Raw genomic sequence first — 27,583 nt, forward strand, 5'->3', positions numbered from 1 at the left:
CCCCCGGTGCTCAGGAGCCTGACCCATGACCCCACCGCCTGCCACCAAAGGCAGACCATCCCTCCTAAGCAGGCTTCTGCCAGGAGCTCCCACAGACGTGCAGTGATCCCCAAGAGGGGCTGATGGGGGGGGACCCCTCTCTTTGGGGGGGCGGAGTACCCCTCTCTGGGACGTGAGCTCCCGTCGTCGTCCCCTCGCTCTCCCGGTAGCTGCCCCTGTGGTGTGCGGTTGTGCCTTCTCTATAGCGCGCACGGCAGGGAGGGAACGTCTCTGGCGATTAATTCATTGCGGGGGGGAGGTGGTGGTTGGGTGGGTGGGCGGCGGTGCTCGGGGGTCCCCCCACGCCGAGGCAAGTGAGGACCCCCCGGGCAGCTCCCGGCCGCTAGGGGGCGGTGCCGCCGCCAGCCGTTGGCCGTGACGCCGCTCTCGGGCCGTCGATGCCACGCGAGGCTCTTCCGGGCGGGGGACGGGAGGGCGGCGGTGGGCGCCGGGCCGCGGTGGCCGCAGGTACGATGGGGGGGGAAGGAATGTGGGGGGGCCGTCGGGGGGACTGGGGGTGTCAGGGGGGACCGAGAGGGGCTGGGGGAGGGCGTGAGAAGGTCGGGTGGCGGCTGGGGGGGGGGGGGTGTGGCCGCTGGGTGGGGGGTGGCCGCTGGGAGTGAGGGCCTGTGAGGGAAGCCGAGGGGCTGGCGGGGGGGGATGACAGGTCGTGTCTGGGGAGTGCGAGTTGGGGGGGGGGGGTGTTCGGGTGTCAGGTGGCGGCCCGGGGGTCGGGGTGCTGCCTGGTTTTGGGGGGGGGAGGGGATGCCAGGGAGAGGCCTGGAAGTCGAGGCGGGGGGGCGTGCCGCAGGGCGGTGGGGTACAGGGAGGTGCGGGGCGGTTAGGGCGCAGGGGCTGGGACCGGTGGGTGTGAGGGGTGTCGGGGCGCAGGGTAGCGGCCAGGGGTGGGTGCTGGCCCGGGTAGAGCTGCAGGGGGCTGAGCTTGCTTGTCCTTACCCCTAGGATGCAGCGGTGGCCAGTGCTGCTCTTCCTGGCCTGGGTCTGCTTTCTCTTTTTTGCTGGTATCGGCCTTTTCATGAGCGGCTTCCTGCTCACCCGGATCGAGCTCGCCAGCAGCAGTTCCTGCTCAGACCCGCTCGTGCCACCACCCTGGGAGAGGCAGAGCCTCCCACCAGGCTCCTGTTGGGCACCCCAGCGCTTTGCCAAGGCTGTGCTTGTCATCATTGATGCTCTCAGTTTTGAGTTTGCCCGCTTTAACCCAGCCAAGGCCAGCCCGCTGCCCTATGAGAACAAGCTGAGTTTCCTGCATCGTCTCGCAACCTCCCAACCCCGCCATGCCCGCCTCTACCGCTTCCGAGCCGATCCCCCCACAGCCACCATGCAGCGCATCAAGGGCCTCACCACCGGCTCGCTGCCCACTTTCATCGACGTGGGCAGCAACTTCGCCACCTATGCGATCCAAGAGGACAACCTGCTGGCACAGCTGGTGCAGAATGGTAGGTGGGCAGTGGCGGTGTCCTGCTGGGACAGGGCACATGCAAGCCTGTGGTCAGCGCTCACGTGGGACCTTTATTCCCCTCTCCCTGGGAAGGTAACTGCTTACAACACCTCCGCCCCGTCAGCTAATTCTTTTGCCCTACTCAAATGACAGTTGTCTCAGACAGAGCTGTCAGGCAGGCAGGGTTTCCCCATTATGTACTAGGAGTAAGAAGTAGCTGGGACCATGGCTTCATCTTCATCATCACCTTCAAAGACGATGAGAAAGTAGGTGAAAAGTGGCTGTACTGACGGTGAATGTCACAAGGTCACTGCCAGGAACGGCGCTACAAAGCCAAGGGCAGTCAGTCGTGTCGTGTTGTGTTTGCGTTCAGCTGAGACGCGTGACGAGGGAGGAGCTGGTGCCAGGTGTGCTGTGGGGTGTCACTCAGGCAGCAAGCGTGCCTGGCTAGCTGCCTGCTGCTATTTGGCAGTCACCCCGTCACATTTTCTGTGTAGCTTGGTGCCGCCGTGGCGTGCTTAGTGCAGCTGTAAAGGGCCTGTAACGGTGGGATGATGGAATAGAGAGAAAGGGACAGGACTCAGTCTTCTGTTACCTAGAGAGATTTCCTTCCAAGGCTCAGAATGGCACAAATACCAGTGTCTGGAATGAGGTGATGCTCCCCTGTGTGCAAGTAAGGTGGGCAAACACAGTAAATCGTCCAAGGTGAAAAACAGTGGCGACTCCACGCCAGAGGAAATGGTTCCTGCTCCCAGGCTGGAGAGGCTTTGTGGAAACACGGAGGGTGTGCTGGTGGCAGGCAGGACAAGCAGAGTGAGGGCAGCAGGAAACATCAGTGCTTTTGCCTTCTCTTTTCTGCCTATGAAACCCACCACCGATGTGTTTCAAGTCAGAGCCCAGAGCCCAGGACCCACAGCTTCTACTCAGCCCTTGTCAGCAGCCATCTACTGCCTTGTGTTTTACAGTGGGGTCATGGGCGTTGGGTGAGGGTTTGTCTGCTTTGCACTGCACCTTTTTAAGTGCTGCTGTAGTATGGATGGGTACCTGCATGCTTCCTGGCCCTTTCAACCCATGGGTCTTTCTGCAGCAGTGACGTGTCAGAGGTCAACGATGAGTTGCAGGTGGGTTTGGTGTGGGGGGCACTTGTAGCCTTAGAAACAGGGCTGGTCACTCCCTGTATTCAAACTCATTTCCAGCCAGATAGTAATTTTAATTTTAGGTAGGTTTTGAGTGTGGTTTGGAGAGGACCCAGTGCTCCAGACCCTGACCTGGATCTGCCCAGGCTCTTTGAGCTAGTGAGGGTAACAGCATGACTTGCGTGGGCTCCCTGCTCTCATTAATTCCTTTCTTGCTGCCTCAGGAAGGAGAGTGGTCTTCATGGGTGATGACACTTGGGAAGGACTCTTCCCAAAGAAGTTTTTCCGCTCGTATTTCTTCCCTTCTTTTAACGTGAAGGACCTTCACACTGTGGATGATGGGATCCTGCAGCATCTCTATCCGACTGGTAAGCAGCTCTTCCCCCAGGGCCTGGGTAACCCTTTACTCATGCGGGGGTCCTGCTGCAAGTTTGGGGTAGGACTGAAGAGTTTTTTCTGTTACTGAGTGGCACTGGACAGTCACACACTGCGGCCCAGGGATTACAGTGGATTTTTGTAGCTGGATTTCCACAGATAAGCCATTTTTGGGGCCCGTAAAATGTTTCTGTAAGTACCTTTCCTCCATTTGGGAGAGAGTGCAGCTTGATGGGATGAGGCTAGACTTCTACATCTGTCCTAGAAATACACTGCCAGGAAGGAGCAGCTTAACATTGACACATAGCTGCCCGGGCAGGCACACAGTGCTCTGGGAAAAACACAACAGTGCAGCTACCTGCCGGGAGGCTGGGGCACAGCACTGCTCTCAGCAGAGCATCGGTGGCTTCTAGTCTTGGGAAGAAGGTGAAGTGTGAGATTGGTTTGTGAATTTTAGGTGATTTCAGACTCTTCCCTGAGGTCCTGGGACTGAGGAAAATGCTGTTGGCTTTATCTGTGTATGAATCTAAGTGAATCAAGGGTGCAGTGGCCTTTCATGGGGAAGTCCTTGTGCCTTGTGGGAGAGCTGCAGTTCATCATTTAACTCCAAATATGTTGGTTGTCATGTGTCAAGCCGAGGGGAGAGGCCAGGATAACTTTCTAGCAAGGCACAGCGTCAGTGTGCCAGGCCTGTGTCTTGAGAGGGATGCAGAGGGTCACGTTGATGAGTCTGACGTGAAATACCTCCAGGGAGGGACTGGAGTTCTGGATTCTCCTTTTCTTAAGCATCTCCTTGGTTTAGCTCAGTTTGCGGCAGTTTGAGTTAAGGGTATTTCACAGTGGTGTGGGTGACACTGGGCCATTCCTCTCCTGAGGGGTGGTGAACAAAACCTATGGGTACTGGGCTGCTTCCCAGGTGTGAAGCTCCCCGTGGCATTGCACCCAGACACCCGCAAACAAAGAGTGTGCCTCTGTTAAAAACTGCATCTATCTACTTGAGAGCTGGGAGTGACAATGGAAGGAGGGGAAGAAACAGCAGTTTCCATAGGCAACCAGAAGGCTCTGGCAGGAGGATCCAGCCATAGAGCCCATGCCTGAATCCCAGGCTAGTGTATGGTAAGGCTGCTCTTGTTCTGCAGTGGACAGTGGTGAATGGGACGTGCTGATTGCTCACTTCCTCGGCGTGGACCACTGTGGGCACAAACATGGACCTGACCACCCTGAAATGGCTAAGAAGCTCACCCAGATGAATGAGATGCTCAGGTGATTAGTGTGGCGGTGGGGGGTTGCCAGCTGGCCTCTTCCTTCAGCCAGGCTTGGTGGGGCCTTCCCAGGGAGTTTGCAGATGCGGAGGGCAACAGGGGATGCTTACTGTGCCTGTTAACATGGAGAGCAGCTTTGGCTAGCAGCAGCTGAAACCCCCGCTGTGGGGCAGTATCGGTTGCATAGACACATGTTCATGAGAGGTTTGGTTTCAGAGGTAAGGCTGTCTTCAGTTCTTGAAGCCTTGGTTCTCAACCAAACCATCAGGTGGTGGTATAGCTGAGCCTCACTCTTTCCATCTTTAAAATGGAGACTATCACACTGAGGTTTGGCTATTGTTTGAGAAGCACTGGGAAGACCCTGGCTAGGGAATGCTGCGTTTACTGCACAGGCCTGTGAGTTGCACCTTTGTGTCAGAGGGCAGAATGGGATCCAGGAATCCTGATCACACAGCCCTGCATCAGCCCAAAATGCTGCGGCTTTTGATTCTTAGGACTGCTTTAAATTTTGCTGCTAGAAGGAGTGGGTAACTTGTCCTGCTGCATCTGAGAGTGCACTATATATTGTGTCATCCCTACTGCCTCTTTTTTCCTTAAAAGTAGGAGATTGCTTGCACAACATAATGCAATTTACAATACTCAAATAGAAGCAGCCTAAAATTTGTTCCTCTTGGGAAACTTTCTTCTGAATTGCATTTTGTCAAGATGCCTGAAGGCACTGAGGAGCCAGCCACCGTTCACTGGGGACCTAAGCAAGCTCAGTCCACTCTCTCTCAGGGCTCTGAATTTTCTTTGGTGTTAAAGAATCCATTGCCCTGGTACCTGGCTCAGTTGTTACAGCTCTGCGTCAGCATGTAGTTTTGCTCATATCCTTTTGTGGGCTTTACCTCTGTGGTGCAGTCAAGCTTGGTGGGGACAGGTACACTCCCACCTGGGCTATTTGAGCCCCTGCCCAGATAGGATTTGACCCTCCTTATCCTGGTGACAGGTCCTTGGTGGATCACCTGGGGAATGACACCCTCCTTCTGGTGGCTGGGGACCACGGCATGACAGAGACTGGAGACCATGGCGGCGACAGCGAGAAGGAAGTGAATGCGGCACTGTTTGTGTACAGCAAAACACCCCTGTTTGGCACTAGCCCTCCAGAGGTGAGAAGAAGCTGATCCTTAGCTGTCACTACCTGAGGTGGCATCTGGGTTGAAAACTGCATCCTGGCATTACAGAGAGCAACGGTTCGATTGGGATTGTTTAGATTGAGAGGGGTAGGGAGTCTCATCTTTCCCGAGAGAACAGTGGAAAGGCTGACACAGGATGCAGGTGACTGAAGTGTTTGGGACCCATGTTCAGGCCCCTCCAGCTGTGAGGGGTGTTTGCATGGGGCCAAGTGAGCTGTTAGACAGCTGGGGCCATACCCAAGGACCTGCAGGTCCCAGCAGGCATCCTCCCCTCCACAGGGTACTTAGGGAGGGCAGAGCTGTGCCTCTGCCTTCCCCTGTGTTTTCCCACACCTGGCTTCCCCCGGTTCCCCTCTGAATAGGGATGTCTTCCCCATCGTCCTCTAACCCGAGTAAAAAGCTGTGTTGCTGTGTTCTTTCCAAATTTCTGATTCCTCCCTTGCCTCTTCAGGAGCCTGAGGCTGTTCCCCAGGTGAACCTGGTACCCACTGTGGCCCTGCTGCTGGGTGTGCCCATCCCCTACAGTAACATCGGGGAGGTGATGGCTGAGCTGTTCTCCGGGGATGGCGACGCTGTGTCTACAGCCTTGCAGCAGCTTTCAGTCTATCACATCAATGCCAAACAGGTACGGCCCACAGTGGGCCTCCCCATTGAACTAGAGAAGAGAAGGAATGTCTTTCTAAGCACAGACCTCTTTTGTTTGGTGGAGGTGGGGTGGGGACATGACATTATCTTCGTGGGGAGCTTACATTGAAGAGTTACCTCCTTGCAGTGTTTGCTCCAGTAAAGGGTGGCACCATTTTTCCCAAAAGAGAAAAGAGAGATACCTGTTTAGTGCTTGGTGGTGAGTGCTGTGGTGTGGAAAATACTGGCTGGTAAGGTGGCATTTGCTTCAGGGTGAGGGTTGGTCCCAGATGGTTAGAGGTGGATTTGGTAACTGGGGAGGCTGGTTCCTCAAGGCTGAAGACGACTAGGGGCAAGTCTCATTAATGGAGATTCAGGAGTACAAATGGATGTTTTGATGCTGCTTCAGTTCTGGAGGAGAAACAGCCTTAGCTAAAAAAGCTATTCTAGATCAGTGGCAGAAGGAAAACAGTAATGAAGGACTAAATAAAAGAAATGCCATCTAACAGGTGACAGTAAAGTGGGATAGAGAAGGAAGAGTTTACACCAAGGGCAACAAAATACAGAACCCCAAGAGCTGAATGGCAAAACTTGAATGAGAGTGACTATACCAGGTATAAAAGAAGCCCAGGCAATGGAATGGGCCATGTGCCAGGGCAAGCCAGAGCCTCTATGGAGGACATGAGAGCCGTCTGTTGTGGCTCTGGGCATGCTACAGAGCCAGATTTGCCACACACGCTGCCAGGCACGTGTCTGAGCTGCGTGTCAGCCTGCCTTTGAGGGACCTCTGGACTGCTAGGAGCGCAAGAATATCTCTTCCAGCCCCCAGCCAGCAACTCTTTGTGCCAGGTGGACACCACTGGTGCAAGTCAATGAGGAGCTGGAGAGGATATGATTGCTGATGGGAAGACAGAAATGTTCAGCCTCTCTGCTGTGTATTTATAGAGCAGCACAGTGCTTTGTCATTTAAAGGTGATAATGTACGTTACTGTCCATTAGTCACTGAAGATATCGATCATCATCTATTAAGAATTAGCGTTATCCACTCCTGCCTGTTTAAATATTTGCACTCCTTTGTCTGAGGGGGTTGCTGTCTTGATCACATTGGTGTTGAAGAAGCTTTTGCATACCGGGGAGGTCACGCAGGCCTGTGAGAGAGCTGCTGCATCTGTTTGTCATTCATGGGCAGTGGCAGACTGATTCTGCCTGTGCTCTGAGGCAACTGGAAGGCATGTGAAGATACTCATGTGTTTCAGGGCTTGAGCAGATCTACACTGCTGAGCAACTGGATGTTTGTACAGGTGCCCTGCCCTGGTAATGCCCTTGTAAGACTTTTTTTATGACTTTGGGATCATAGCTGCCTCTGTGTCTGTCCTCTTGAAGTAGGAAGCAGAATGAGCTCTCCTTAGCCCATGGTACAGTGTGTTAACATGCCTGTATTGAAGAAGAGGGAGCAGTTTGATTTGACCCACTATAAGCTCTTTAATTTGATGTCTATTCTCAGACAAACAACGTAGAAGTCGACGTTGGGTGCAGATTAATAGCTAGTAGTGACTCGAACTTCTGGGGGATGTTTGCCTTATTGTTACCAAAGGCTCTGTATAAAAGCCCTTAGTGGTGGACAGCATTACCAGAGGTGCACCTGCAGGTGAAGAACTGAGAGGAGTCAGAGTGGCTGTGGGGATGTATACATCACTTGAGAGGGATGTCACTTTGGTAGAGGGATTGTGCTTCCTGCTGTTCACATCCTGGATTTGGCTGACTAGCCCTGGGCGATGTGACTGGGGACAGGTCTGTCCTGGCAGGGGTTGGCAGATTGGGGCTGTTTCCGTTCTGAAGGGGCTGTGTGAGGCACTGAAACCTGGTCCTAGTGGTCCCAGTGCCACTGTCTAACCCTGTGTCCCTTCTGTAGGTGGACCGGTTCCTGCACTCCTACTCGCTGGTGGCTCAGGACCTGCCAGCAGAGCAGCTCCAGCGCCTACAGGAGCTCGTCTCCGGTGCCATGGAGGAGCACACTCAGCTCTTGGCCCAGGTGCAGGGGGAGACGCTGGTGCCTCCAGAGCTGGAGTCCAGGCTCGGAAGCCTCATCAGTCGCTTCCAGCTCTACCTGCGAGAGGCACGGGCTGTGTGCACCCAGTCCTGGGCACGCTTCAATCCCCTGCGTATGGTGGGGGGCTGCACCCTTATTGCTGTTTCCTGCTTGCTCTGCTATGTGGCCTCAGAGCTGGCCGCATCATCAGGCTCTTTCTATCGTAGCTGCCTCCTGTACCCGCTGCTATGGGGCCTCGTGGTGGCTGTTCTGCTTGGACTGGCCCATGCATTCACCCAGGAGGGGCTGGATCTCCTCCTGGTGTTGTCATGGGCAGCTGCTGCTTCTCAGCTGGGTTTTTTCTGGCACTGGTGGGGCCAGTATCCCAAGCGAGCCCATTTGGTGGGCAGTCAGCCACCCTTGGCCACCATTAGCCTGAGGCAGAGGCTGCGAGCGTGGCTGAGGCTGGCATTCCCCATGGGCATCCTGCTCTTCCGCTGCGGAGCTATGTTCTCTGATAGCTTTGTGGTGGCTGAGGCCCGGGTAGCCCCATTCCTGCTGGCCTCACTGGTGATGTTGCTAGTAGGGAAGCTCCACTGGGATGGTCGTCTGACTGTGCCAGAAGGCCCCAAGCAGCAGCTCCTTGGCTTTTCTTCTTATCGGAGAGAGATCTGGTACTTGCTGTGTCTCGTGGCCATGCTCCTGGTCTGCGTGCGCCTCTCCGGTTTCTTCCATCAGTGCCGCGAAGAAATCCCTCAGTGCCGGCCCTCTCTTTTCCTCTCCCCCCTTGCCAGCCTGAGAAACACACGGGCCAAGAACCTCTTCTACCTCCTGTGCGTGGCCTTGCTGGCTGGTCTGGTCTATGCAGTGCGGAGCTGGCTGCGACACTACGGCAACCTGAACAGCTCGGATCCCCTCGTGCTCTTTGTGCGCTGGTGTTTCCCACTGGTGGTCCTCTGCATTGCCTGCTACTGGGCTGTTGCCTCCAGTGCTGACGACTCTCTTGGCAAGCTGCAGGAGCTGGTGCAGGTGGCAGTTGTTGCCTTTCCATGGGCTGTCTATGGACTAGCATCTGTGGGGCTGCTGCTCCTGCTGTGCAATCCCATGACAGTGTTTGCAAAGGACACACGGGAGTCAGCAGGATCCATCGTCACTCCTTACCTGGGGGTTCCCAGCTCTGAAGTCGACTTCCTCCACGTCATCCCTCAGATCTACAAGAGGATGCAGGAGTCTCAGAAGAGCCGCCTGGAGCGGGGCAGCTGCAAGGCCATTGTCGCAGCGTATGGGCTGGGCAGCGTGTACTCAGCAGCTCTGGTCATAGCACTCACCCTGCTGGGCTTCCTCTTGATGCTTCTGCACAGTGAGCGGTTGAGTCTTGCCTTCCTTCTCCTCTTCCTGGAGGCCTTTGTGCTGCTGCACATCCACACCCGTGCCAAAGGCCTTGCTGGAGATGCTGGTGAGTCAGGCTCAGTAGAACATCCTCTGGATGTGCAACCTGGGCCTTACGTGCAGTGACCTTGTCTTATTTCCAGTGGGAGAGGCAGGGTCCAGTCTCTGCTCTTGGGGAATGGCAGTGCACTGATCCTCAGGGGATCCGCCTAGCTTTTTTAGAGCTGCTTAAATCCTCTAGTAGAAGAGAGATGTGTGCAGCAGGGACATAACATGGGAGGAGGCGGAGTCCCTTGTGTCAGGGGAGGGGGCTCTACACCCATCCCTTCTTCCCAGGGTGCAAGCAGCCACCAAACCCCATTGCTGCTGACAGAGTCCAGTAGCAGGACAAGCAGCAGAGGGAATGCTTGGCCCCTCGCTGTATCTGTGGTGGGAGCCTGCCTGGCTAGTGTCTCTCAAAAGAGAGAGCATGGAAAGAGAACCTGGAAGAAAAGTCAGTAGGGTTTTTTTTGCCGACGAACTGTCTTGTTCCTTGATGCTGATCTCTCTCTCTCTCTCTTTTTAAATATTTTTTTATCTCTCAGAGCCTTTTTCGGTGCCCTGGTATGCAGTCATCTCCTGGCTCCTTGCTGCTTCCCAGTTCTTCTATTCCACAGGCCACCAGCCCATTTTCCCAGCCATCCACTGGAATGCAGCCTTTGTGGGCTTCCACCTCGACCACAGCACAAACCTCCTGCCTGCTGTCCTGGTGGGCGCCAACACGTTTGCCTCCCATATCCTTTTTGCAGGTAATTTCAGTTTCTTCTTGGGCTGTTGAGCCTGAGCAGGCACGGCTCACCGCTTTGCCTTGTCTGGAGGTTTGCAGGCTGAGCACGAGGTGTTGAAGGCTCCAGCACCAGCTGAACAGCAACATCCTTGCTGTCCCCTTCTGGGGCCACAGAGCTGCCCGTGGCCTGCAGCCTCCATGCAGTTGCGCCTGAACAGCAAACTGGAACTGGGGTATATGCTGCCTGCACGTCCAGGGCATGATGGTGGAGCCTAGACTGCTCCTCACCTCCTGGGCTCCAGTAACTTCATGTGCCTTTGTCCTTGAGGTAGTCGGCTGCCCTCTGCTCCTGCTTTGGCCCTTTGTGTGTGAGATGCCCAGCTCGCAGAGGAAGAAGCCCAAGAAGGAGCCCCAGGAGGAGCTGCAGGAGGTGGAGGAGCACATGATGGAGATGAGACTGCGGGAGTCCCCAGAGAAGTTCTCCACTGCTCTGCTGCAGCTGGGGCTGAAGTACCTCTTTGTCCTTGGGACACAGGTATGGACAGAGGCAGGATGGCTGTGAGGAAGGCTGTCTAAGAGGAAATTGGTGTGTTGTGCAAACCGTGGGGCACGGCAATGAGAGAAAGTGGACAGACAGGCCCAGGGGTGCTATGTCTGGTTGCAGGTGGAAGATCAGCTGCACAGGTCCTGTTCTCAGCTGTGCCTTTTGCTCTGTGCTTTGGGATGGGCTCCAGCACGGAAGCCACGGTATGGATTAGGCTGCTTTTTGTACCCATCTGCCCAGAGTGGGAGTGTCTGTTCAGAAACTGCAGGGTTGTAATCCTGCTCCCCTTCTTCCCAACAATGCCTATCTATTTTGCACCAGCTCTGTTTTTTATCTGATCCTGTGCTGTGGTGATACAGGGAGCTAAACACCAGAAATTTAATCCCACGAATGAAGTTAATAGCTTTCTGGGGTTTAGCCCTGCAAATCATTCTCCTGTGTGGTCAGACCAGAGACAGTGCAAGGCAGGGGGCACACCCTGCAGCAGGAGAGCAGGAGTGCCCCTTTCAGTGAAATATTAGGTCAGGTTAGCCACAGTGTGAGTCCTCCTCTGTGCTGTCCCAGTCTGGCCCCAGGAGGGCCTGCGTGCACCCCAAGCTGCTTGTGTTTCCTGACTTGAGGACACAATGGAAGGGAGTCCTTTTTTGGGATGCTTGCTTTTTCCTGTTGTGCGCTGTACCAACCTCTCAGATGTGTGCAGTTTAGTACCAACTTCAGAGGTGAACCTAGTGCCCAGGAGGTCTCTCCAGAGTCACTTGTAACTTGTTTTTCCTGATCTCCCCCACAGCTTCTGGCCTGTGTTTGTGCAGCTATGATCCTCAGGAGGCACCTCATGGTCTGGAAGGTCTTTGCCCCAAAGTAAGTCCCAGAAGTTGCTCTGATGCTGGGTTAGGGCTCATCCCTGACATCTTAACTTGAGTTCATAGGCAGTAATGCTGGAAGAGACCCTGTGATCGATCTTCTGGCTTCTTACCTAGCAGAGGCTGTAGGACTGTCCTTAACTAATTCCTGCTTCAAGTTCAGAAGCTGGACTTGAGCTAGAACCTAGAAATTTGTCCTTATCTTGATTTCTAAGGACACACAGAGTCCACCTGCAAGCTAAGGATATTCAGGGCAGAGAGCCAAAGGTAAGGATACCAGACCAGAAGTGGTAAACCCAGAAATGCTAAACTAGCAAACCTTTGGGCTAGTAGGAGTGTGATGTGGCCTTGGCCTCTGAAAGATTCAAAATCCAACCTGGGTGTTGTCCTGAGCAGCCTCTAAACCAGAGGTGTGCTTGGCTTCCAGGTTGCAGGCAGCAACTGCTGGGGAGTGCATGTAATTCAGGTTTTAGGATCTGGGGTGCTACCAGCCTCTCACTGTCAGGAAAATCAGTCTGCTGGGAGTGAGAGTAGCAGCCTGTCTTTGCAGGCATGCTGGCTGTGATATCCTTACCATGTCTGTTGTGCCCGCAGGTTCCTCTTTGAGTCACTGGGCTTCATGGTGAGCAGCATCTGCCTGCTGCTGGGGATCTCCCTGGTGATGCGTGTGGACTGTGCCGTCAGCACCTGGTTCAGCCAGCTTCAGCTCAGGTAGCACTGGAGATGTGGGGAACCCGACCTGCTCATCGGCCGAGGCTGTGGTTGTCTCCTTGCCTCCCTCGGGCCAGGAAGGGTACATGAGCCACCAGCAACGAGTGCCTGCTGACAGCAGTCAGGGATTATCCCCAGCTCCTTGCCTCAGCGCTGCACAAAAGTACTGGAGCGAACTGTTCTCCACCATAGTGGTGGTGTTTCTCAGCAGTGGAGGTCAGAGCTCTCTCTGGGCATTTGTTGGCAGCAGGAGGACTCTGCTGCAGGAGCCCAAGAAGCAAGAGTCCTGAAGTGCACCTCTGGAGAAACACCAACCGGGGGTCTTGCTGCTACTTTCCTGACAACTGTCCCCATTGTGCAGCTGGTCAGCTTCAGTGGCCAGCAAGGTGTCACCTTGCTTGTGCAGAGACAGTGACTCACAGGGAGGAACCTGCTGAGGAGGGGAGAGGAGGCTGCGAGGAGAGGGAAAGTCCTGCAGCCACCACTTCTCTTTGCATGCTCAGTTTTCACGCCGGAATCAAAGTGCACATGGTTACACATGCAGATGGTTCCTGGGGTCTTGGTGGCAGCTGCTCCTCTGTAAAGTGAGTTGGTTGCTCTGTAGTGAGGCCTCTCCTGCCCTACACTCACTCCCATTTTTCTGGTCTTCCTTAGCCCCACAAAGGGCAGTGGGGAGCACTCTGGGCTGCCTCGTACAGCCTGAGCAAGCTTGGCTTGTTGCGGGGATGGCAGCAGGGAGAATTCTGTCCATGACCAAGAAACTCTCCACTCGTGCTCTTGGCCTGTCAGTATACCTGTGGGCTGGGCTGTAGCAGCTGGGGCTCTCAATCTCTTCCTAAGCGTGTGGTGCTGGATGCCAGCTATTGATTGTGAACAGTTGAGATGCAGCAGGATGCAGTGACAGAACATTGGTTCACCCCCATATTGGGTCTGGTCAAGAGGAAAGGGGAATCTGGAGTAGCTGTCCCAACTGTAAGAGTGGCCTTGGTGTGAGGTCCAGTGCCTAGGAACAGCTGTTTGAAAGCCCTGAGCGGGTGACAACTCTTCTGGGAGGTGGCTTAACTCACTGATCTCTGGGTATGTGCTGGGGGTTATGTCACCCTGAAGGGATCCGATGCACTGCAGCCAATGGCATCTGTGATGGCATATTTGGTGCTTAACTCCTTCTTGACCTTGGTGTTCTGTGTGGGACTTTATGCTACAAGTGAGCTACCCCAAACCCACCCTTGACTGCTCACAGTCAAGAGACATATTTCTTTACGGGTAGAGGAAGAAGACAGTGACTATGGTGCCTGGCCACATCCCAGCTAAGTTCCCCCTGCAGTTTCGATGGGAGCTGGGATTCCTTACTGCCTTGAACCACTGTGGTATTACTTGGTGCTATGAAACCTTTTGTCTCTTTCCCCTCTGGAAAGCGCTGAGGACAGCTTGCCTGGGATTCCTGTACTGATTTTTGATCTGATACCATTTTTTTTTTTAACTCATGCACCATGACTGCCCCTATTAAGAATTCCTCACTGCAGACTGCTAGTGTAACTCCAGGCTCTTCCTATCCTCTGCCCTGGAGAGTCCCAGGGAAAGCATCTCATCACCTCTCTCATGTTTTCAATTCTTGCTGTTATGCCCAAGTGCTCAGTCACTGTGGAAAACGGCTCTTGAGGGCAGGATTAGTTCTATATTTTACCCCTGCAAAATGCTTGCTCAGGTGTTAGAGTGCAATTCCAGGAAAGCTTAAACTGCTCTAATTTTGGATTTCCATTGTCTGGCCTCTTTCTGACCTGCTGGCTGTGCTCTCCCACCTTGGCCTCTCATCTCTCCTGCCCTATGGGCCTATCCTGCTTATTTTCGCCCAACACAACCAGAGACTGGTTTGTAGCTGGCATGACTCCTGGGCTGCCTCGCCACCTGGATGTATGCACACCAGTGCTAGTGCAAGGTAAGGGGTAGCAGCATGCAGCAGGGGAAGCTGGAGTGGGCAGGAATGTGTCATCCCACAATTTGATGGGCTTATGCAGTCCCACCCTTAAAAATAGGTTATTTGCTCTATACCATGACTCCTTGGTGGCCATGTTGTTGTCCCACAGATGGGGTTCATTTACCTGGTGTGCAAGCCAGTAACACAGAGTCAAGGTATTTTCAAATTAATTTCATTGATGCGTATGAATGGTTGTCTGTCTCAAGACAGCACACCCTTGTCTCAAAAATTCTGACATTTATACACTTAACTACAGATTCATTGCTATTTTCCTTCAGGCTTGGTTCTTTCTTCTTTGCCCCTTGCAAATTAGTGCACAGACTGTCTTTTTTCTTCATTGTCTTCTTTTGAGTAGGTGGTAATTATTTGAGTAAGTGGTCAGTGAGTTGGTGGTCACGATCTCTCCATGTAGGAATTACCTTTTACCTACTTCTTCTGTAATCTTTGCAGTTCCAAGTGGTTCTTCAAGGTTTAGTGACCAGACCACAATCTGTAACCTTTTTGGACATAAACATAAAACCCCATTATCTAGTAGGTAGTTCTTAAGCCCTAAATCATGTCTAGTTATTGTTTCCCTATTTTAAATATTAACAGATGGGGGCTGTACACAGGACTTCAGCATTTCCCTGGTTATTTAAATCATATCATACATATTAATGGATAACAATGTGGTTCTTGGTGCTGAGGGGGCCATGCTGATGGGTGAGGGGTGCACCAGTGTGGATAGGAGGAAGGGAATGGAAGTAGCAGCTACCCAGTGAATTTTCATTTAATGTGTGGTTAGTCAAGATAATATATGTTGCTAAACCCCAAGGCTGGAGCCCAAATAGGTCTTGTTGTAACCTTGTAACCTGGTTGGGAGCTTGCTGCCTGCATGTATTTGTGCTGGCAGAAATCCTTATGGTCACTAATGCTGTAGAACTGGCCCTTGACGTCCCCGCAGCTGCCACCCAGGCCCCTGGGCTTCCTTCTCTCCCATCTCTGGTACTAGTTCCTCTTTCAGTACTCACGACAATGCTGCTGAGCCTGTCCAGCCCATTGTTTGTGGTCGGACCGCTCAGCCGGCACTTGGGCATTCTCTCCTCATCCCTCCGTATCACCCCTCTGCCTTCCTGCTGGGGCTGTGGGCTCACGGCCCCTGGAGGCCAGGGCAGAGCAGCAGAGCTGCAGCGCCATGAAAACATGCACACTTACCTCACCGGAGACCAAACAAAACCTTGCGGTAACAAAGCTGCAAGTACATTCTTGTGACTGCGGAGATGCCAAGGAGTGCTAGCTGCTTAGCCAAGGCAGACTGGCCGCTGCACCAAAGAATTCAGATTCAAGAAGATGAGTTTTCCAAGGGATGAAGATGCTCTTGCTTTCTTTGATTGACTTTTTTAGTCTTTGCTGGCCTTCCCCAGCTGCCCTCAAGCTGATTGTTTGGCTGCTATTCTCCTGAGTGTGCCAGGGATGACGGAGTTAACGTTGGTCCAAGGCCTGGCCGACCTTGGAAGCAGGACGTGCTGCTGATGCCAGAGAAGACATGGCTGCGTTTGCTGATCAGTCATCCTCAGCCTGCTCAGCAGAGCGGTTTCCATCCCGCACTCCAGAAAGCTGCTGCGCTTTGGGCTTTTGCAAGTGTTGTGTGTGCGCTCCTTGGCAGGGCTCCTGCCCAGCGCCCTGTCCCTCTGGGCAGGGGAGAGCTCCACTGGGAAACTTCCCTGGCTCAGGCTGGAGGCAGGATGATGTGTCACCTGGAAAAGGGCAGCCGCCACCACTGTGAAAGGTTGTGGCTGTTGGGAGCGTCTCCCCGCTCTGATCTGTGGCGCTGGCCCCGCTCTGATCCAAGGGCTGCGGGGAGGTCAGGGCTCGATGTATCTCCGTTCCCACGCCTGTTTCTCCATCCTGTCTCTCTCTTTTCCCCTCAACGCTTCAGGCCGCTTATTTACGCCAAGGCATGGTCACGTTCTCGGCGTGTGTGTCTCCCCTTCCCCTCGGGGAAACAGGGCTGGGGAGCGCTGCCTTCTCCCCCAAGCTCTGACCTTACCCACCACATGGCTTGGAGCAAGATTGTTGTTTTATTTTTCATTGTTAACCTCTCTGTGCCTCAGTACCCCATTCGGGATAAAAAAAGGGGATGGACTCAGTTCTGGAAAGCAGTTTGGAAGCTTTGCATGCAGCATGGTGCTCCACTTCCCTGGGTATCTCTACATATCTGGCTGTTAATGCTTTTGTTCCCATTCAGCAGCTACACCAGGACGGTGGAAGTGATGCTTGAGGCTCTGCTAGGAACTAGAACCCTTTTTTCCTTCAGAAAAAAACCCACCAAAACCCAGATGCGTCGGCAGCACCCGTTCCTCCGACAGCTTCGCCTCCGGCCTGCCGCCGTCCTCGGCGCCGGTGCCCCTCGCCGCTGACCTGCCTCGCCGAGGGCTGCACCGCGCGGGAGGCAGCCGGAGAGGGGTCGCTTCGTTATTAAATGACTAATTAAGTAATTAATTGGGGGGGCGGGGGGTGGGGAGGGATTTGCTGTCCGAGGGTGGCGCGGGGCTCCACGCGGCTGTGAAACAGATGTCTGCAAATAAAAGGGTGCGATCCAAGGCGGGCGGTGGTCGTCTCCTCCTTCGCACCCCCCCCCCAGGCCAGCCCCGGCTCTCCCCGTCCCCATCCACACCCCAGCGGGGTTTTGTCCTAGCGCCGAGGTTTGGTCCTCGTCGGCCACCACCTTTCTGGCGGGACGGAGGCTGGCTCCGCCCCTTCTCTCCCGCCCGGTCGTTGCCTTGGCGACCGCGGCTTCCGCTCCATCCCGCCCGGCAGTCGGCGGGAAGAGAGCGGCGGCGGCCGCGGCCATGAAGCGGCGGCGCAGGGAGGCCGCGGAGCCGGGCTGCCTGCAGGCCTGGGCCGCCGAGAGCCAGACCCTGGCCAGGCGCTGGCGGGTGAGACGGATCCCCTCTGCCGTTCCCTGAGCCCCGGGGTTGGCCTTTCCGCCAGCGGTCCGTCTCCGGTGCCGGTTACCGTGAAGAACGCCGCCGCCCGGGGCTAGGCCGCAGCCTGCCCGTCGGCCGCGGGGCGGGAGGCGGACGGGGGGCGTGGGGGTGCCGCGTCCCGGGCCGGTGCCGTCGTGTCTCCTTCAGTGTCCCCCTTGCAGGCGGCCCGGTGCTCGGGCCCGGGGCCCGGCGGAGCGGCAGAGCGGGAGGTGCGACAGCAGCGAGACGGCTTCAGGGAGCTGCTGCGAAGGATATGGGGTGAGTAGCGGTCCGGCTAGCTGGGGCCGGCCTGCCCCGCGCCTTGCCTTCACTGTCCCTCCTGCTGCCGTCCCGGACCCGAGGCGTGTGGTCCTGGAAGCACCGGTCCCCGGGGAACTAGTGTTTACTGGGCTACCGCTCCAGTATCCCGGTGCTGGAAACAAACTTCTGAAGGTTGGGGGCGGGGAACGTCCTCCCCTGCCCGAAGCTGAACTGGACCTGCAAAGGAATTAAGACCCAGCTCCAACCTCTACCTAAATCTGCTGGGGCATGTGGGCAGAGTTTGGGGGTTTCTCGAAAAAACGAGGCAGCTTTTGTCCTGGGAAGCTGGGGAAGGGTCTCCCTGCCACAACCCCGGTGCAGAGGAAGACTGATGCGAGGCAGAGAAAGACAGCGTGGGAAACCTGTGCAAAAGGGTGGGTGTGTATTGGAAGAAGGTAGGCTATTGATGCTCTTTTGGGAGAGCTGAAAGGTCTCAGTCCTGGAGGACTGCAGCAGCTGGATAGCTAGGCAGTGGATGTCTAAAGCAGTGTCGGCACCTGGACAGATGACACCTACTGTCTCTCTAGGTACTGCAGTTCCCAAGCTGTTAAATCTCACCGCAACAAAAAAAAAAAAAAATACTTGCTGGGTCGCTTCTGTTGTCAAAAGCCAGGTGATGACACATTAGCGTGGATGGTTGTTGGGTTTTTCCTAGCCAGCTCAATTTCTTGTTGGGTTGGCTGTGGTCACAGGGCTGCCGGCTGCCCTCCCCACCCTTCCTCTGGAGCTTACCGTCCTCTACAACTCCTTGCTTTTTACTGTGGGAGCATCTGACTCTGTCATTGAAGGAGAAGCAGAAGGAATACGCCAGGGGCTCCTCAGGGGTAAGGAGATTTGTTCTCTGTATGGGGTCTCCTCGGAGCAAGGTGAGCGTTCTCTGTGCTTTGGAGATGTGCGGTGACTGGCCGGAGGTGTGGGGGGCCTGCGAACAGGGAAACCTAGCTCTGCTGGGAAGGGCAGGAGGTGGGGCAGCTTGCGGCCAGGGATGATGTGCAGCTGCCAGTCTGCCTGCTGCTGCCTGCAGGGATGGGCCAGAGGTTTTAGGGGAAATGAGGGTTTTCAAGGCATAAGGTGCCAAGTCTCTAGCAAAGTTTTAGTGACAGTAGAAAATGAGCGTTTTCTTTAATTAGGGTGTGCTGTCTTCAAAGAAAACTCACTGAAATAGGCTGTAGGTCAGAGGGGGATCAGCAGTGTTGGCACATGCTTGCCTGGGGGCAAATGACCTCAGGAGGACTCACAGAGCTGGAATTGTAGCTCTGAACCGTGTGTGGTCTCCTGAGTGTGCTGCTGTTAACTCCACTGTCCGAGAGCTTGGTTTCCATGCCGCCGAGGCTGGGCCAGCCCTGTAACCCCATTCCTTCCCCCACTATGAGGAGCCAGTGCTCGCTTGAGGCTTCCTCTCCCTCTTGGGAGGGTGTCTGTTACAGGGTACCAACTGTTGTCTCATGGCTGGAGTTTTTTCCTTTGTTTTTCTCAGTTCTGGAGGCCTGTGGGGCCGATGGGCAGGATCTTAGCACCGAGGAGCTGTGGCAGAAGGTCCTGCAGGAGGTAACTGCAGGAAAGCTGCAGGCACCTTTGCACCGACTGGGGGCCCTGCAAGCAGCGTGGTGGCTGGCAGCCAGCCGCCTGGGAAGCACCGCTGGCCTCTTCAGGCTCCTGAGCCATGCTGAGGTAACTGAATACAGGCAGATGCTATGCAGCTTCCAGTTACCTGCCTTGGAGTATCTGTGCAGATATAAATACCCATGGGTTTGCTAAAAGAAGTAGAGCCGGCATAAATGCCGTGCTTGTCATAAACCCCACTCCTTCAGATGCCGCAGCAACAGTTTGCAACCTGAACCCATCAGCACTGCCCAGTCAGCGTGAGTAATCCTCTCCCTGGTGTCCTAGCGTAGCCTAATGGCCCTGAGTGGGTTAACGAGTCCCAGAATGTCTCCTGCCTGTCGGGGCCCTGGCCCCCAAGGTGTGAGACAGGAGACTTGGGCAGGCTGGAAGGGGGCTGCAGGTGGACTTGCAGCCTCTGTAGGGAACAAGCTGCAAGCAGTGGGATGCGGAGGAACCTTCCCTGCTGATTGTAAGGCTGCTGAGTGGTTCCACCTTTTCAAATGCTCTCCAACAGCACTTGGATCTGCCTTGCCAGGAACCCCTTGAGGTGCACCTCACTCAGGTGGGGAGGTGCTGCCCTGGGCCAGGCAGGAATCACTGCAGAGAGGGAGCGGTAGGATATTGCTCCTCAGCACAGAGAGCACTGTCAAAGGGTTTGGTGGGACCTCTGTTTCCCTGTGGCCTGGGATCAGTCCCTCCTGCTTCCCTTCAGCATTCCCTGCCCTCTCTTCTCTGTGTTTCATAGGACTCAGGACGAGCTTGCTGCAGAGAGGGGGAGAACGAACTCCTCTCCCTGCTCAAGGCATGGCAAGTACCTGCTGAGGAGGCCTCCCTGCCCCTTGTACAGAGCACTGAGGACTTGAAAGAGATCCTCTGCACTGCAGCAGCCTTCCTGCAAGGTTTGTGTGGAGGAGGTACTCGTGCCAGCACAGCCTTCACTGCTCTCCTGTCCCAGGACCCCCTCTCCCTGCCATTATCCTGGTTTCTGCTCCCAAGCAAACCGGCCCTTGGGGTTTTCTGGGCTGTTCCTTTGGAAGAGGGCCTGGGCTGACGCTCTGGGTCTCAACTTTGCTGTTCAGTATCCAAAGAGCTTCTCTGCTTTTTCCCCAGCTAAGCCTTTCTCTGCACTGTCACAGGGTTCCTCTGCCTGTCCGTGGCTTTAGGTAGGCGTCTGGGTCCCGCAGTGATCTTGTATAAAGCGGAAGACTGGCAGGGGGATTATGAGGATTTTCCTTTCTTCTGTCTGTCTTCTGGCACTTGTCTTGTTGCAAGCACATTGTTCCCATTGGATTACAGTGCTGTGGGAGCCACGCAAAGCTGTTGTGCAGCTTTGTAGCCTGGTGTCACAGCAGGTGATTGATCTCATCTGACTGCTGTGTTCTGTCCCGCTCATGGTTTTTCCTCGCTCACTGTCTTGACAACCCCAGCAGCTCTGGGGGAAGCCAGCACTGCCTTGCTCAGCTCAGGCTGACACGGGGCCCTTCTGCAGGGAGGGAGGGCAGGAGCTCCTGCCCACAGACCTGTCAAAAGCCTCTAGGGTGACAATAGCACTTCCAGCAGGGAGGTGACAGATGAGAATATGATGTAGGCACGTGAGAGCAGCCTCAGAGGAAAACTTGAAATGGGGATTGAAGGAAAACCAAATACCATTCGTATACCAAACCAAATATTAATGAATCAATATCCCAAAACATCCTGCTGGGAACTGGCCCAAATGTGCTGGAAAAAGTCTTTCTGAGATTCTGTGTGTGCTTCCCCATCTGTACTGCTGTTGCTGTGGATGAATGTGCAGGTGGGCCTGCCCAGCACTTACCTCTACTCTTGTCCTCAGCCAAGGCAGGCGTCTTGGTATCTGGGCTTGGAAGCTGCTATTATTTCTGCTAGATGTTTCCATTGCGTGGCTTGTTCTCTTGCAACACCATCAGACCAAAGATGGCAGCTTGGCACCATGCTGCTGTGCATTGCTGGGTGTGGAGGAGATCTGGCAGGTCCCTGTGGCACCGGGAATAAAAGGGCATGTGCACTTGTTTGGCGACCAGGTGGGGCAGGAAGGGGAACTGCAGAGCTGAGGTGTTTGGTCTATCCTAGGGCTGCAGGAACTGGAGGCTGGGAACTTTGCTACTGCCCACTCCCTCTTTCAGGAGGCTGCGGGAGGATTCTGCTCCAAGAGGGTCCTGGCCCAGCTCTACACCTGCCTTGGCTGCTGTGCTCAGCAAATGGTAATGTTCGGGCCTCTCCCCTGTCAGCCGGGAGAGGGGAAATGCAGCCTAGAGTGGAGTGGGGAGGCTGAGGCTGATGTCCACACTGCCTCCGTGTGGTCCTGGGCTGCTACAGGAAGGTGAGGCCTTGGGGCCACAAGGGCAACTTCTGCTCATCCTCCTTGGACAGCTGCAAATCCAGGCAGAGATTTTGGCTGAGCGCAAAGGGTTGCTGCAGAGACAGAAGCTCAAAAACCAGCCAGAGGAGAGCTGCCTTTGGCTAAAGCACTGCCCTTGCTTAGTGGAGATTGCTGGGGAAGCAGAGCTGGGATCTGGATCCCACTGAGCAGTAAAGATGTCAGCAAGATGTCCTTGCAACATACACTTCTCCCCATCTAACTAGGGCAAGCCTCAGACAGCCCTTCAGCACCTGAAGCGGGCCCTCCAGGTAGACTTCCAGTGCCTTCCTGCCCTGTCCCATGCAGCAGCAGTGTACCGTGAGCTGGGGGAGACCAACGCGGAGCTGGAGGCTCTGGCTCTGCTCTACGAGGTTTGTCTGCTTCCTGTAGTTCTGGGTTGATTGTTGCCCAGCAGAGCCTGCACAGAGCTTCAGGCAGGCTCCTGCCTTCTGGGGGGCTGTTTGACCCTGGAGGGGTCCCCAAAGTAGACCACAGCCATCCAGCCACAGTGCTGCCTTCAGCAGTGGGCAGGAAGGAGCCTAGTGAGATCTGAAATTCCTGCTCAGGACCTGGAAGTTGGAGGTGGCAAGACCTTTGCGTCCCAGTTCATCTTCTTAGTGGCTTGGGAGAAGAGGTTACACTCCCGTCTCAGTATCAGTCTCTTAATGAAGTATGTAATAGTGAAGAGGCCTTTAAAAGGCAGATTGTGGCTGTAAGGGGATGTGCGTTAGTTGTAGCAACCTTGGTCTGCCTGGGAGGAGCAGGTCACAGCAGTAGACATGGAGTTAGCCCTTCAGCTGTTTGAAATCCAAACCACAGCTGTGGAGAGGGATCGCTCATTATGAATGGCCCAAGATCTGGTTTACCTAGGTCTGCAGCTGCAATGGGAGATGGTGTTCCAGGCAGCTCAGAGCACCTTGAACTAAAAACCTGAGGTGATCTGGGTGATCTTGCAAATCTCCTGATGCCGTGTGGAGATCAGAAGTCTGCCTGTCCCTGTGTGATCCTGGTTGCTCTTCCTGGAAGCGGCTATGCCGTAGCAAGAGAGAACCGTAGCTGTGCTTATGAAGTGCAGTGCTTCTGCTCATCTGGGTGCATCTCCAGATGCCAGAAGTGCCAAGTGATTGCAGCTGCTTGGGACGTAACCAGTGTTGTGTTGACCATGTTTTCTGTTCCTGTTTCACAGGCTCTGGGAAAAAAACTTCCGGCAGCTGCTTCCTCTAGTCCATATTTCCTAATCCGAACAGAGCTTCTTGTTGACACACCAATACTAGCTTCTCTCCTTCGTCATCGCCACCCCTCTGAAGTGAAGTACCTGCTGGCACAGCGGTGTCTCCAGTACGGGAGGTAACAGTGCCTCTGGTCTGCTTGCAACATGCTGCTTGTTTGGGCTCTGCAGTTTTCTCTGTGCTCCTGGAAATCGTCCAGTTCAGTACTGCTGTTGTAGGTCTACTCAAAGCATGGGCATCACGACCAGAGCCAATGTGGTGCAGGTAGAGCCTGTGGGCTCGCAATCCAGGTTCCACCTGGCTGCTGGCACTTCTTGGTGTCCCTCTGCTCCTTACACCATGTCCTGTCCCTGTTGCAGGGTGGCTGATGCAGTAGAACATTACCTGGATTTTCTGGCTCTGTTTCAGGAGGGGCTGCAGCAGCAGGTAGGTGTCCTGGTGAAGAGTTCCTTTGGTGACTTGGCAGATGAGGTTTGGATCCCCATCGCAAGGCCTGGGCCCAGGTGTCATCCCTGGACTCCAGGTTTCAGTGTCTAGTTTGAGATGTGAAGGAAATGAGGTGGGGGCTGGCATTTCTGACCTGTGGCATGTCTGCCTTTGGATTCACACCAGAGACCGCTTGCCACTGCTATTTGGAGAAACAGTTTCTGCTTCCCTGTGGGGAGCATCTATTGGCCTGGTTTTGGATGTCCTTCACTTCAAGAGTAGGGATTTGCCACCTTGACTCTGCTGAGCTGTTAGCGGTGCACAGATTCTATCTCCTTCGACAGTCTCCAGTGTCTGTGGGAGTGGGTCTGATCTTTGCTGGGCAGCAGCTCCAGGTTCCCAGTAAGCACGGGGTCATTAGTGAGGTGGGTACTGGTCTCTTCTATCAAGTAACTAGTGATAGGGTGAGAGGAAATGGCCTCAGGTTGTGCCAGGGGAGGTTTAGATTGGACATTAGGAAAAATTTCTTTACTGAAAAGGTTGTCAGGTATTGGAACAGGCTGCCCAGGGTAGTGGTGGTGTCACCATCCCTGGAGGTATTAAAAAAAAAAAAAATGTAGACAAGGGACTTCAGGACATGGTTTAGTGGGCATGGTGGTGTTGGGTTGATGGTTGGACTTGAAGATCTTAAAGGCCTTTTCCAACCTAAACGATTCTATCATTCTGCTTGGCTGGATGCTCTGCAGTTCTGCATCTGAGCACTGCCATCGCTTTTGCTCCCCAGGTGCCCCTAGATGATAGCTCCGCTCTGCCCAGGATCCCTGAGGTGTTCCTGGAAACGGCGTCTGCCTTGGAGCAGGCCGGGAGGCACCAGGATGCCATAACCGTGTGCGAGGAGGTCATCAGCCGGACAACTGACCTGATCCCACGGATGTTACGAGTGGAGGAGAGGCTGGAGCAGCCGGAGTGCCCATTGTCAGGGGCAGGGTTGGTGGGTGGACTCCTGCCCCAGAAGAAGGAGAGTCTGCACTACCTTGCCTGGAGAGCAGCTGGATACCTGCACCAGGGCTGGGCATGGGCCAAGCTGGGTGAAAGCAAGGAAGCCATAACGCAATTCAGCAGGTGATGAAGCTGTGCTGGGAGAAGGGGCCTCCCCAGCAGGCAGCAATGGCTGGTGGGCATTGGAGCAGGGTGCAGGGCAGTGTGGGGCCTGGCCTGACAACCTACAGCTGGCTTCCCAGCCCGGGAGTGGTACCAAGGCTCCTCTGTCCTCCCACCTGCAGGTGCCTCGGCGATCTCTTGCGAGTTCAGCTTTATAGATCTGGAGTTGAACCAACAGGTAAGATGCTGCACAGCTGGGACCTGTGTGGGACCTGGCTGGGTCAGGTTCTGCATGCTTGGCAGTGGTTGGTACAGGAGCAAGGTGCCAGGCCCAGCGTCACCTCTGGCAGGAGGCACTTGTCCCAGCGTGCTAAACTCTGCACTGCACTGGAGCCTCTGAAGGGACTGGCTGGTTTGTTTGGAGCAGGGTTTTGTCTCAGCTCTGCCTTCTTCCCTGCTGTCTAAGTGACAGTTAAATGGGCTGTGAACCAAGAAGCTTCTCCAATTCAGATTTCAGGGAAGAGATCTGTACCAGTTGTGCAGATGGGCAGCCAAAGGCTAGGCTGCTGCCATGGTCACTGTTCACCATAGCCATGTAATGTACCAAGCTCTTGGTGTTTGCTCTCACCCTCTGCTGCCTCCTGGCCTCTTCCAGCCTGGAGGAGAGGCTGAGCTCTGCCACCGGGGGTTCAGGGAGCTGGAAGATGAGCAGTCCAAGTAAATGTTTGGCCTATCCTGACTGCTAACGTGGCTCAGCCTGCCGGGACAAGGGAGGGAATGTCTGAAGGATGCTGTCTCCAGGTGCGTGTGTCTTTCTGTGGCAGAGAACCTCCTGCCAGAAGTGGAGGTGCTTCAGAAGATCAGGTTGCTCTCTCTCATCGGGCGAGGTATGCAGTTCCTGGACCTGGGGAGGCACAAGGAAGCCTTGTTGGATTTCGTGCATGCTTTGCAGATCTCGCCAGGTAAGAGGCTCATTTTTGTGAGGAACAGAGGGGATTTCCACAAATTTGTACTAGGCTGCTTTGCTGTCTTCAGCAGAAAGGTCTTATCCTTCAGACCACGCTTATTTGGATGTCAAGGACTACAGTAGGGCTACTAGCAAAGTTACATATTTGAGATGCTTCTCCATGGCCTGGTCAGCTCACTGCCCTGGAAAAGCAGACCAAAATTATTGTCAGAGGAGCATATTGGAACCCTGACCACAACCTGTGCCCTGAGATAGCTTGGAAATTTCTCTTCTTCCTGTGCAAACCCCAGTCAGCTTTCTCCCAGACAGGGTCTGCTTTCCCAGAACAGAGGAGCTGGAGTCTTGCTTCATCTCAGGAAGCAGCATGTCCAACGCCTGGCAGTCCAGAGGCTGAGTATGGAGGCCTGTCAGAGGAGAGGGGTGGTGAGCCATACGTGTCCTGAACACAGCCAAGGCATGGTGTTGTGGTTTAACCCCAGCCGGCAACTAAGCATCACACAGCTGCTCACTCGCCTTCCTCACAGTAGGATAGGGGAGAGAATTGGAAGTGTGAAAGTGACAAAACTCATTGGTTGAGATAAAGACAGTATAATAGATAAAGTAAAAGCCACGCACACAAGCAAAGCTAAACAAGGAATTCATTCACCACTTCCCATGGGTAGGCAGGTGTTCAGCCATCTCCAGGAAAGCAGGGCTCCATCACACATAATGCTTACTTGGGAAGACAAATGCAATCACTCCAAATGTCTCCCCCTTCCTTCTTCCCCCAGCTTTATATGCTAAGCATGACATCATATGATCTGGAGTACCCCTCTGGTCAGTCAGCTGTGTCCTCCCCCCAGCTTCTTGTGCCCCCCCCAGCCTGCTCACTGGTGGGGTGGGGTGAGGAGCAGAAAAGGCCTTGACACTGTGTAAACACTGTTTTGCAATAAGAAAAACATCTCAGCATTACCAATGCTGTTTTCAGCAGAAATCCAAAACACAGCTCAGTACTAGCTACTGTGAAGAAAATTACCTTTATCCTAGCCAAAAGCAGCAAACATGGCTAGTGCTGCTCCCAAGGGTGACCTCCCCTGTTTAGTGCTCCAGCTGTGCTGACGCGCTACAGGAGCATGAACTTTGCTAGGATCTGCCAAACCTGCTGGTCCCAGTCCTGACTGAGGCTCCCTCCCTTTGGAGGTGCAGACCTGCCTGCAAGAAAAACCCCAACCTCTGTCCAAACAGAGATGTGGCTGACTGTGCTGCAGGGCTGGTGCCATCTGCCTTGGCTGCCAGCCCCAGGGTTAATTAGAGCCTGTGACACAGCTGGGACGGTCTCCTCCCCATTACACCACCTCTCCTCATGCTCACCTCCCTCATCCGGCTTCTAAGCTTCTTTTGCAACACCCTGCAACCCACAGCAGTGCTGGGGAGGGACCTGCCCCTCCCCTGCTAAGGGCTGAATTCCTCTTGGTGTCTTGCAGGTGACCCAGCTGCTGCCTCCTACCTGGTGCAGGCCTTGTGGAAGCTGAATCGAAAGCAGGAGGCGGCTGCTCACTGGCAGAAGTTCTCCCAGAGCCCCCCTGAGGAGGATGGGCAGCAGGAAGGACGGGGAAGGTGTGTAGAGGGATAGGTAGGATCAAAGCTGGCCACACAAGGGAGCTCCAGCAGCGTAGACCGTGTTTCAAGCTGTGTGGACAGTTTAGCTCAGCTCCTGCTAGCCTGCACCCACAGCTCAGATGCATCTGAGGATCTTCCCCCCACGTCTTCTCTGAGACACCATGGGCTGTGGCTCTCCAGGGACTCCCCAGGACACAAAAAGAGCCAACACAGAGCCAAATGGGACGGCAGAGGCTGGGGGCAGAGCCAAGGGCTCTGCACAGCACACGGGAAGCGAACTTCCTAGTCAGACCAGGGCAAGAGAATGCTGCAGTCCTGGCTGCTGCAATGCTTCCTTCTCTTTCAGGTCCTTCCCTTTGTACCTGGTTTCGTGTCTGAAGCAGGCGATGTTCCCCCACAGTGATTCTCTTGCCAGAAGCATACAGGATTACCTTGCCACGACAGCTGGGACCCCTCAAGCTAACCCAGTCAGTCTCCCTGCACCGGGCTGGCACGAGGCCTTTAAGGACCCCCTCCAAGACTCAGAATTGCTCTTGGATAAAGCTGGATTCCCAAATGACTGAAACAGATCTCCTTTTCTAATAAAAGCCTCAGCTCTAAATAGTTTAAGTTTTTCTGTCTCCTTTTTCCAGAGCAAACCTGTGCAGTCACGGCCTTGACACTGCC

At 54.6% G+C, this 27,583-nt stretch overlaps 2 protein-coding genes across 11 annotated transcripts; both read left to right on the forward strand.

Moving 5' to 3' along the window:
- Positions 1–422: 422 nt before the first annotated feature.
- Positions 423–16,833, forward strand: PIGO (phosphatidylinositol glycan anchor biosynthesis class O). Of its 5 annotated transcripts, XR_007505068.1 has the most exons (12): positions 423–507; positions 1,003–1,496; positions 2,859–3,002; positions 4,149–4,272; positions 5,260–5,419; positions 5,898–6,071; positions 7,983–9,555; positions 10,073–10,276; positions 10,587–10,789; positions 11,586–11,656; positions 12,253–12,953; positions 16,572–16,833. XR_007505068.1 is itself a non-coding variant. In XM_049794960.1 (11 exons), exons 2-11 carry the CDS (start codon positions 1,004–1,006, stop codon positions 12,371–12,373), a joined length of 3,267 nt encoding a protein of 1,088 aa, XP_049650917.1. In that variant the 5' UTR covers positions 423–507; position 1,003; the 3' UTR covers positions 12,374–16,833. The 5 variants fall into 5 exon arrangements, 4 of the variants coding, with proteins under 4 accessions (XP_049650917.1, XP_049650918.1, XP_049650919.1 ...); XM_049794960.1 differs by having other exon boundaries at positions 12,253–16,833; XM_049794961.1 differs by lacking the exons at positions 11,586–11,656; positions 12,253–12,953; positions 16,572–16,833 and adding an exon at positions 10,346–10,487 and having other exon boundaries at positions 10,587–10,763.
- Positions 16,834–27,521, forward strand: FANCG (FA complementation group G). Of its 6 annotated transcripts, none has more exons than XM_049794965.1 (14): positions 16,834–16,915; positions 17,475–17,571; positions 18,306–18,437; positions 19,091–19,284; positions 19,964–20,117; positions 21,307–21,437; positions 21,820–21,966; positions 22,782–22,942; positions 23,184–23,250; positions 24,035–24,372; positions 24,534–24,589; positions 25,176–25,313; positions 26,782–26,914; positions 27,264–27,521. In XM_049794965.1, exons 1-14 carry the CDS (start codon positions 16,898–16,900, stop codon positions 27,478–27,480), a joined length of 1,983 nt encoding a protein of 660 aa, XP_049650922.1. In that variant the 5' UTR covers positions 16,834–16,897; the 3' UTR covers positions 27,481–27,521. The 6 variants fall into 6 exon arrangements, with proteins under 6 accessions (XP_049650922.1, XP_049650921.1, XP_049650924.1 ...); XM_049794964.1 differs by lacking the exon at positions 16,834–16,915 and adding an exon at positions 17,176–17,262; XM_049794967.1 differs by lacking the exons at positions 16,834–16,915; positions 21,820–21,966 and adding an exon at positions 17,176–17,262.
- Positions 27,522–27,583: the final 62 nt, after the last annotated feature.

This window comes from Accipiter gentilis, chromosome Z (genome assembly GCF_929443795.1).
Source record: "Accipiter gentilis chromosome Z, bAccGen1.1, whole genome shotgun sequence".
NCBI classification, from domain to species: domain Eukaryota; kingdom Metazoa; phylum Chordata; class Aves; order Accipitriformes; family Accipitridae; genus Astur; species Astur gentilis.

Coding starts and splice junctions, on each gene's coding strand:
- PIGO (XM_049794960.1), top strand. CDS start 1,004: ATGCAGCGGTGGCCAGTGCTGCTCTTCCTGGCCTGGGTCTGCTTTCTC. Junction 5,420..5,897: donor TTGGCACTAGCCCTCCAGAG/GTGAGAAGAAGC, acceptor TTGCCTCTTCAG/GAGCCTGAGGCTGTTCCCCA. Junction 10,790..11,585: donor TCTTTGTCCTTGGGACACAG/GTATGGACAGAG, acceptor TCTCCCCCACAG/CTTCTGGCCTGTGTTTGTGC.
- FANCG (XM_049794964.1), top strand. CDS start 17,176: ATGAAGCGGCGGCGCAGGGAGGCCGCGGAGCCGGGCTGCCTGCAGGCC. Junction 24,373..24,533: donor GCCATAACGCAATTCAGCAG/GTGATGAAGCTG, acceptor TCCCACCTGCAG/GTGCCTCGGCGATCTCTTGC. Junction 26,915..27,263: donor CAGCAGGAAGGACGGGGAAG/GTGTGTAGAGGG, acceptor CTTCTCTTTCAG/GTCCTTCCCTTTGTACCTGG.